General features: G+C 39.8%; 1 protein-coding gene across 1 annotated transcript in view; it reads left to right on the top strand.

Moving 5' to 3' along the window:
• LOC121024997 (ubiquitin-40S ribosomal protein S27a-like) overlaps positions 1-6,593 on the top strand; it is a 30,388-nt gene extending 23,795 nt beyond the window's left edge. Inside the window, 2 exon segments of the mRNA XM_040467331.1 lie at positions 6,082-6,261; positions 6,264-6,593. Of these exon segments, the coding sequence (XP_040323265.1) occupies positions 6,082-6,261; positions 6,264-6,556 (473 nt within the window). The 3' untranslated portion in view covers positions 6,557-6,593.
• Positions 6,594-10,474: the final 3,881 nt, after the last annotated feature.

Consider the following 10,474-nt stretch of genomic DNA (forward strand, 5'->3'; position numbering starts at 1 on the left):
CATGAAAAGATGTTCAGCGTCGCTCCTTATCAGGGAAATACAAATCAAAACCACACTCAAATATCACCTCACGCCAGTCAGAGTGGCCAAAATGAACATATCAGGAGACTATAGGTGCTGGAGAGGATGTGGAGAAACGGGAACCCTCTTGCACTGTTGGTGGGAATGCAAATTGGTGCAGCCGCTCTGGAAAGCAGTGTGGAGGTTCCTCAGAAAATTAAAAATAGACCTACCCTATGACCCAGCAATAGCACTGCTAGGAATTTATCCAAGGGATACAGGAGTACTGATGCCTAGGGGCACTTGTACCCCCATGTTCATAGCAGCACTCTCAACAATAGCCAAATTATGGAAAGAGCCTAAATGTCCATCCACTGATGAATGGATAAAGAAATTGTGGTTTATATACACTATGGAATACTACGTGGCAATGAGAAAAAATGAAATATGGCCTTTTGTAGCAACGTGGATGGAACTGGAGAGTGTGATGCTAAGTGAAATAAGCCATACAGAGAAAGACAGATACCATATGGTTTCACTCTTATGTGGATCCTGAGAAACTCAACAGGAACCCATGGGGGAGGGGAAGGGAAAAAAAAAAAAGAGGTTAGAGTGGGAGAGAGCCAAAGCATAAGAGACTGTTGAGAACTGAGAGCAAACTGAGGGTTGAAGGGGGGTGGGAGGGAGGGGTGGGCTGGTGATGGATATTGAGGAGGGCACCTTTTGGGATGAGCACTGGGTGTTGTATGGAAACCAATTTGACAATAAATTTCATATATAAATAAAAAATAATAATAATAATAAAAAAAAAAACAAAGCCATTGTTTCCTTGTTGATTTTCTGTTTAGATGATCTGTCCATTGTTGTAAGTGGGGAGTTGAAGTCCCCTACTTTATGATATTATTATCAATGAGTTTCTTTATGTTTGTGATTAATTGATTTATATATTTGTGTTCCTCTACATTTGGAGCATAAATGTTTACAATTTGTAGATCTTCTTGGTGGATAGACCTCTTAATTATGATATAATGCCTTCCTTCATCTCTTGCTACAGTCTTTATTTTAAAATTTAGATTGTATGATATAAGTATGGCTACTCCAGCTTTCTTATGTTGACATTAGCATGAGAGATGGTTCTCCATCCTCTTCAATCTGAAGGCGTCTTTTGGTCTAAAATGGGTCTTTTGTAAATAGCATATTAATGGATCTTGTTTTCTTATCCATTCTGTTACCCTATATCTTTTGATTGGAGCATTGAGTCCATTGACATTTAGAGTGAGTACTGAAAATTATTAATTTATTGCATAATGGCAATGTTGTCTGTAGAGTTGGAGTTTCTGGTGGTGTTATCTGGTCATTTCTAGTCTTTGTTACTTTTGTCTTTTTTTTTCCTTCTTTTCTCCCCTCAGAGAGTCCCCCTTAAAATTTCTTGCAGGCTGGTTTAGTGGTCATGAACTGTTTTACTTTTGTTTGTCTGGGAAACTTTTTATCTCTACTCCTATTTTGAATGATAGCTTTATTGGATAAAGGATTCTTGGCTGCATATTTTTCTGATTCAGCACATTGAATATATCCTGACACTCTTTTCTTGCCTGCCAAGTTTCTGTGTATAGGTCTGTTGTGAACCTGATCTCTCTTCCCTCGTAGGTTAAGGACTTTTTCTCCCCTTGCTGCTTTCATGATTCTTTCCTTGCCTGAGTATTTTGTGAATTTTAGTATGATATGCCTTCTTGATAGTTTTTGTTAAATCTACTGGGAGTTCTCTGTGCTTCCTGGATTTTGATGTCTGTGTCTTTCCCCAGGTTAGGAAAGTTTTCCACTAAGATTTGCTCACATATATCTTCTACCCCTTTTTCTTTCTTTTCATTTTTTGGACCCCTATGATTTTGATGTTATTCCTTTTTAATGACTCACTTAATTCTCTAAATCTTATATTGTTCTCTTTCGCCTAAGTCTCTTTCTTTTTTTCTGCTTCATTATTCTCCATAAGTTTGTCCTCTATATCGCTGATTCACTGCTCTCCTTCATCCATACTTGCCACCATGGCATCTGTTTGAGATTGCACCTCAAATGCAGCATTTCAAATTTCATCCTGACTACCTTTACTTCTTTTATCTCTGCAAAAAGGGATTCTATCCTATTTTCAACTCCAGCTACTATTCTTATTATCATGATTCTAAATTATGTTTCAGACATCTTGCTTGTATTTGTGTTGATTAAGTTCCTGGCTGTCATTTCTTCCTGTTCTTTCTTTTGGGTTTACTTCCTTCACTTCATCATTTTGAAGGAAGAAAAGGAAATAATAAATTAAAGAAATAAAAATTTAAATATTAAAAAAAACACAAATTAAAGATGCTAGATACTAGGTGTGTTTTGGTCTGTTTGATGAAAGAAGCTTGATAGAATAGAGAAAAAAAAGGAAAGTAAAGGAAAGGAAAAAGGAAAGGAAAAAAGAAAGAAAACATTTGAAAATTCAAAAAAACTGAATACAATAAAATAGAATAAAATGAAATGAAAGTAAATTAGAATTTAAAAAATTTACAAAAAAGTGAAAAACATAATAGAAAAAAATTAAAGAACAATTATTTTTATAAAGATAGAAAATAAAAATATTTTTTTATTTTTCTGTATTCAAGAATAAGAAAAGAAAAGAGAAAAAGAATTGAATAGATGAACCAACAAACAGAATGAAATACGATTGAAATTACATCCAATTTCCCCTAGAAATCAAACTATGTAGCACTTTATAGTCTGTAAACTAAGCAGGCAGAGAGATTTGTGGTGTTCCTCAAGAGCATGGATCGCCCAGTTGGGCAGCTCTTTTCTCCACTAGATGGTGCTGCTTACCTTACTGGGGTGGATTGTTGTGGTGCATGTAGGCATGTATGCACTTGCATTGGAGGAGTGCAAATGGCATCACCCAGCCACCCAGTCTAGTATCAGGACTCTGTGCTTTCCCCCACCTGTAATCAAGCACCCCTCCTTTGTCTCCAGCTTCCATCCACTTCCCCCCTTTACACTGTCTGTGACGAAGCCATCAGACTGCCACCTGCCTCCTGAGTTTTATCTCAGATAATTCTGTGTTTCCCTACCCCTCACTTCTGAGGGACTGCAGCTTTGGCCCACTCAGAGCCTCTGGGGGAAGGTCTCACCTAGCAATGGCCAGTTGCTGGCCTGCCCCCACAAACACTCATGTGACTGTGCTGCTGCCAATGTCCAAAGACTGTGGCCAGGTGCCAGCCTGCCCCAGAAAAAGTTCACACAATCCTGTAGCAGCTGCATTTCAGGGATTATGGTAAATCACAACACACATCTGGCTCCAGGCTTCAACCTTAACATCCTTGTTCAAACACCAGTGAATGTGCTTGTTCATCATCCAATGGGAACTTTGGCTGTGGGAAGGCCACACAGCCTCTACCAAGTGTCCTCCCAGCTGGAGAACTACTTCTCCCTGTGTGGCCCAAGGACACCCAAGGACCTTGTTCTCTGATCCTGGGGATTCACCCTTCCTGCCAGAGAACCACCAGGTAGATTCACCCTTCCTACCAGAGAACCACCAGGTATCAAGCTGTGGAGTTTCAGAATCTGCACTCCCCCTGTTTATAGAGTCTTAGTGGAATTTAAACCCTCTCCATTCTCCTTTCTACCTTTTTTATTCAGTCCCTTGTGTCTGTGTCCACTGTTCTTCTTCCTCTCCAGCTGCTTTTGGGGAGGGTAGGGGGCAGCATTTCCTGTACTCTCCCCCATCTCTGTCATCTCTCCATAGGCAAAAACAGTTCCCTGCCCTCCTCGGCTTCTCTGTCCCCAAGTTCACCTCTCCATGCCACATACCTGCCAAGTTCTGTGGTTCTGTGGTTCAACCTGTGAAGATTGATGTGTTAATCCTCAAATCAGTTTTCTAGGTGTGCAGGATAGTTTGGTGTTGATCTGGCTACATTTCAGGGATGAGAGATGCACAAAAACTTCTATGCTGTTCCATAGTCTTGCCCCCTTCTCCTTTGATTTTTTTTTTTAATATGAGTCATTTTCTTTATTTTTCCTTTATTCTTTATTTTTTTTTATTTGATGAGTCTGGCTAAGTTTTTATCAATTTTGTTACCCTTTTTAAAGGATCAGCTATTGATTTCATTGATTTTTTTTTGGTCTCTCATTTCTCTGTGCTCTGATCTTTATTATTTCATTCCTCCTACTCATCTTGGGCTTTGCTTATTCTTCTTTTTTCTAGTTCCTTTATATGTAACTTAGATCTTTACTTGAGCTTTTTGCATCTTTCTTGAGGTAGGCCTTTATTATTATATATTTCCCTATTAAAATTGTTTTTGTTCCTTCCAAAATACTTTGGGCCATTGCATTTTCGTTTTCATTTGTCACCATGTATTTTTTTTTTAATTTATTTATTTAAATTCAATTTAGTTAACATACAGTGCAGTATTGGTTTCAGGAGTAGAGCCGAGTGATTCATTACTTACATATAACACCCAATGCTCATCCCAACAAGTGCCCTCCTTGATACCCATCACCCATTTACCCTATCTCCCCACCCACCTCATCTCCAGCAATCCTCAGTTTTTCCTCTGTACTTTAGAGTCTTCTATGGGGGCACCTTGGTAGCTGAGTCTATTAAGCATCTGACTTCCATTCAGGTCATGATCTTGTGGTTTGTGGGTTTGAGCCCTGAATCAGGCTCTGGGATAACAGCTTGGAGGAGCCTGCAACCTGATTCAGGTTCTGTGTCTCCCTCTCTCTCTGCTCCTCCCCCACTCGTGTTCGCTTGCTTTCTGTCGCTCTCTCTCTCACTCCCTCTCTCTCTCAAAAATAAATAAAAACATTAAAAAAGTCTCTTAAGTTGTCATGTATTTTTTTCATTTATTCATTTACCCTTTTGTTGTTTAGTAGTATGTTGTTTAGCCTCCACATGTTTGTGTTGCTTCCATTTTTTCTCCTGTGATTGCTTTCTAATTTTATACTGCTGTGGCCAGAAATGATGCATGCTATGATTTCAAACTTCTTAAATTCATTTAGGCTTGTGATTTTCTCTGGAGAATGTTCTATGTGCACTTGAAAAGGATATGTATTCTGTTATCTTTAAACGGGATGTTCTGTATATGTTTGTTATGTTCATCTGGTCTAATGTGTCATTCAAAAAGACTACTTCCTTATATTTTCATTTTCTGCCTTAATGATATATGCATTTATGTAGGTGGGCTGTTAAAATATCTTACTATTAATGTATTTTTTTCTCTATATGTCCTTTATTATTCGCTATGTACTTGAGTGCTCTAATGTTAGGTGCATAGATAATCACAGTTGTTATATCATCTTCTTGAATTGATCTCTTTATTATTAAGTAGTGCAGTTCTTTGTCTTTTGTTACAGTCTTCGGTTTAAAGTTTATTTTGCCTGATATATTGCTATCCTTCCCTTTTTTATCACTTCCATTTACATAATAAATGAGTTTTTTCATACCTTTACTTGCAGTCTGTATTTGTTTTTAGATATGAAAAACAGTATAGGCAGTATAAATATGAGTCCTGTATTTTTTAATCCATTCTTCTACCCTATGGATTTTGACTGGAGCATTTAGATAATTTACACATAATTATTTATGGGTAAGTATTGCTTGACATTTTGTTTACATTTTCTGATTGTTTTGTAGATTTTCTCTATTCTTTTTCTCTTGCTCTCTTTCTTTGTAATTGATCAGTTTCTGTTGTGTTATGTTGGCTTTCTTTCTCCTTTTTTTTTTTTTTTTGTATCTATTTTAGGTTTTGGGTCTACAGTTACCGTGAGGTTTGTATATAACATTATAAGTATATAGCAGTCTATTTTAGTTTGATGGTCATATAAGTTCAAACACATTATTAAAAAATATTTTTTAAACTCTTTCTTCCATGTTCTATGTGTATGCTGTCATATGTTACATATTTTCATTCCTAAATGTTTTTATGTTTTATTATGGACTTTTCTTTTCCACTTAAAAATGTTTACATATGCTTTGGCCACTCTCCAGGTAGCAGCCTACTCAGTGCCCTCTCCTGTGTCCCTGGGCCTGATCCTTCTCTTCTTTTCCCTCAACCTCAGGTGGAACCGCTGGCAAGTTGCAGATTTCCATGAAAACTTTTATGGGGAAGATTATCACTCTTGAGATTGAACCCTCAGATACAATAGAAAATGTAAAGGCCAAGATCCAAGATAAAGAAGGACTTCCTCTTGATCATCAGAGACTGATCTTCACTGGCAAGCAACTGGAAGATGGATGTACTTTGACTACAACATTAAAAAGTAGTCCACTCTTCATCTTATGTTGAGATTTCGTGGTGTTACTAAGAAAAGGAAGAGGAGTCTTTCACTACTCCCAAGAAGAAAAAACATAAAGAAAGTTAAGCTGGTTGTCCTGAAGTACTATAAGGTGGATGAAAATGGCGAAATCAGTAGCCTTCATCAGGAGTGCCATTCAGATGAATGTACTGGAGTTCTTAACATCAGACACTTTGACAGACATTATTGTGGCAAATGTTGTCTGATCTATTGCTTTAACAAACCAGAAGACAAGTAATTGTATATGGATTAATAAAAGATATGAACTAAAAAAAGTCTCTTTAATATTTTTTATAAAGCCAGTTTAATGGTGATAAATTCCTTACCTTTAGTCTGTCTGAGAAAATTTTTATCTCTCCTTTAATTCTGAATGATAACCTTTCCAAGTAAACTATTCTTTGTTATATATATTTTTTCTTTCAGCATTTTTAATGTATCATGCCACTCCCTTTTAGCCTGCAAAGTTTCTGGTAAAAAATCAGTTGATAGTTTTTATTAGGTTTCCCTCATACATGACATTTTGCTTCTCTTCTGCTGCTTTTTGGATTCTCTATTTACCTTTAACCCTTGGCATTTTAATTATTATGTGTCAGGGTGTAAACTTACTTGTGTTCATCTTGTTTGGAATTCTGTGATTCTTGAACGTGGATGTCTATCTCCTTCCTTAGGTTAGGTAATTTTGCAGCTATGATTTCTTCAAGTAAGTTTTTTTTGCCTCTTTCTCTCTTCTGAGACCCCTGTAATGTGAATATTTTCTTGCTTGATATTGTCCAAGAGTCCTTTAACCTATCCCCACTTTTTTTGTATTCTTTTCTCTTTTTGGTGTTGAGCTTGGTACTTTTCATTGTCCTATCTTTCATATTGTTGGTATGTTTTGCATCTGATAATCTACTGCTGATTCCTTCTAGTGTATTTTTCATTTCAGTTATTGTATTCTTCAACTCTAATTAATTGTGTTTTTTTTTATATTTTATATCTCTTGGTTGAAGGTCTCAGTGAATACTTCAACTCTTCTCTCCATCCTGATGAGTGTCTTTGTGGTCATTACTTTAAATTCCTTATCAGGGATATTGCTTACCTTTATTTTATCTAGTCCTTTTTCTGAGGTTTTGTATTTTTCTTTCTTTTTGAACATATTCCTGTCTCCACACTTGCTTGACTTTCTGTGTTTGCTTCTATAGATTAGGCAGAAATTCTCTTTCTTCTAAATAAATGGTCTTATTTGCACTTGACCCCTATGTAGACTGTGTGTGTTGGTGACTTTTACTGTCTTACCGGAACTGTGGCTGGTGTGGGCTGGAAGTTGTACAGCAATCTAGGTTAGGCTGTCCCAGTGTAACGCCTAGAGCTGATGTGGGCCTGGGCCAGTGTGGTCCTAAGTCTCTACTCTCAGAAGGTGCCTTGGCAGGATTCCTGAACCTTAGTGGGTGCAAGCTGAGGAGTCCCGGTGCTCTCCACATAGTAGGTGCTCTGGAATGAAAAGATAAAACTACAGGGTATGCAAGCCAGTATGTTCAGAGGCTCTACATGCTGAGGGGATCTTCACAAAATACCTGAAGCAGAAGTGGGTGTAATCCAGGGTTTTTCTGGGCTCTGCATGGAGAGTGCCCTGGCAGGGCAGCAGAAGATCAGGCACGTTGTGGGCCAGGATGGCCTGAGTTTCTTTACACAGAGGGTACTCTGGGAGACAACTGAAGCTGAAGTAGGTGCAATCTAGGGGGATCCCGGGGCTGTCCACACAGTAAGCACCCAGGCAGAGTCGCAAAAGCTGAAGTGGCTACAAGTCAGATAGTCCTGGGGTTCTATACACAGAGGGCACCCTAGCAGGAGAGCTGAAGCTTAAGTGGTTGCAATTCAGGGATCCCAGGACTATCCATGCAGCAGACACCCTGGTAGGTCAGCTAACATTTATATACGTGCAGGTCAGGGTTTTTCTGCGGTTCTATGTGCTGAGGGCACCCTGGAAAGACCGCTGAAACTGATGCAAGTTCAAGTCAGGTGTCCATGGTGCTCTGCAGATGGGGTGCCCTAGTGGATCAGGACCTGGGGAATTGTGTAAGCTGGGTGGTCCTGGTCTTTTCCATGCAGAGAGTGCTCTGGCAGGATAGCTGAAGCTGAAATGGTTGCAAGCTAGGGAGGTTCCGAGGCTTTACACACAGAGAGCTCCTTGGCAAGATAGTTGAAGTTATAGAGGGTGTAAACCAGTGTGTTCCAGGACTCACGGCAGAGGATGGCCTGGAGGGGCAGTTGGAACAAAAGCAAGATTATGCTAAGTGTTCTTGGGTCAATCTACACAGGGGGATCCTTAGCAGTATCGTCAAAAATTCACTGGGCAAGAGTCAGTGTGGTCCCTGGGCTATATGCAAAATGTCCCCTGTCAGGACATCTCAAGCTAAAGTGGAAGCAAGCTAGGGTGTCCCAGGACACTCCACACTAAAGGTGCCCTGGCAGAATACCTGAAACTGAAGTGGGTGAAAGATGGGATTTCCCAGGGCACATAGTACAGGAGATGCCTTGGCTGCATGATTAGAGCTTAGGCCTGCACAGGCAAGGGTGTTTTAAGGCATTATGTGCAGGGGTAACTTGGAAGGGTGGCTGGAACTGAGGTGGGCATGGGCTGGAGGTTCCTGTGGGGCTTTGCACAGGGAACACCCTCGTGGTGCAGCTAGATCCAAAGCAAAGTTCAGCTTGGAGGTCCCAGAGCTGTCTGCACCAGGGGTGCCCTAGCAAACTATCTGAAGCCAAGGTGGTGTGGACCTAGAGTGTTCTGGGATACTTTGTTCCTGTGTCAGGCCAGACTGGGGAGATAAGAGGGTTTGCTTTTATCTGTTAAATATATTGGATACAATATCAGGATGCATCACCTTAGCCCTCAGATATTCCTACGATCTCTCTCTCTCTCTCTTTAATGTTTATTTGTTTGAGAGAGTGGGAGAAAGACAGAGAGAGAGAGAGATAGAGAGAAAGAGAGAGAATCCAACAGAGCCTGACACAGGGCTCTAGCTAACGAACTGTGAGATCATGACTGCAGCCAAGGTTGGATGCTTACCTGACTGAGCCACCCAGGTGCCTCTAAGAAAACATTGAATCACTGGAGTACAGGGTACAAGGAGGGAAAGTACAAGAGGTAGATCAGGAATGTCAGTTTAGAGTCTAGTAAATGATTTTAGACTATCCTGTAGACAAAGAGGAGCCATCGAGTGCTTTTGAGCTGGAGAGTGACATGATCAGAACTGAAGGTTAGACAGAAGATGAAAACACATCTAAAACTGTCAGCAATGTGGTCTGCAAGTGTTTGTCTCACTAGTTCATGACTTTACAGATTTTTCCTCTCCTACTTCACCCCTCCTAGGACAAACTCTGGGAGGCTGGTTAGCCAGGTCTCTGGTGGGAGCTCTCCATGGGCCCAACTCCACCTTCCTCATGGAAAATGAGGCTCAAACTTAGCAATGGAACACAGATCCAGTTATGACACCTTATTTTCTACAATGATACTCTCATTATTGCCAAGCCTAAGTAGGACATCTCCACCCCTCAGTATGATGGGAATGGACAGGGATGGGGGAGACTGGAGCGGTTCCTTCTGCAAGAGGCTTTTGGAATAAGGCAAAGCTGCCTATACAAGTCTTGCTAAGGTTCATTATATATACAATTCCCTCTCTCTAATATTCCTAGAATAGAGACACCATTCTGTTTTATTTTAGGTAGGAAAGATACAGAAAGAAAGCTTAAAACTTTAGGCAAAAGAAGCACAGATTCCAGGCATTCATCAGAATTGGAGAGGGAAGTTATCCAGCAGAAAACCTTCCTTTAGCTTGAGCACCCAAGGCCTTCCCCAGGCTTGGTCAGTAATGAAAAGCAAATTCTTTTGGGCAGACCCAAGTCTGAAATGCATGGACATAAATCCTAGGCTTGTCAACAGCCTGAAACTTAAGAAGCATGTATGTCTGAGTAAGGTGTAAGTTACCTGCTGCCTGAACACAATGACAATGAAAGAAACTTCTGCCACACTTCCTTCATGATTGATTGGGCTATGGCCAACACTACTGTCACTTTCTTGGAAGGCAGCTATGTGGGTGTCCCCTTTTCCTCTCTGTCATCCACACCTTCTTTATTCTTTATTTTTAAATTCTTAAAAAATATTTTTATTTACGCA

Source organism: Herpailurus yagouaroundi, unplaced genomic scaffold (genome assembly GCF_014898765.1).
Source record: "Herpailurus yagouaroundi ecotype Mexico unplaced genomic scaffold, PumYag 67428, whole genome shotgun sequence".
In the NCBI taxonomy this organism is placed as follows: domain Eukaryota; kingdom Metazoa; phylum Chordata; class Mammalia; order Carnivora; family Felidae; genus Herpailurus; species Herpailurus yagouaroundi.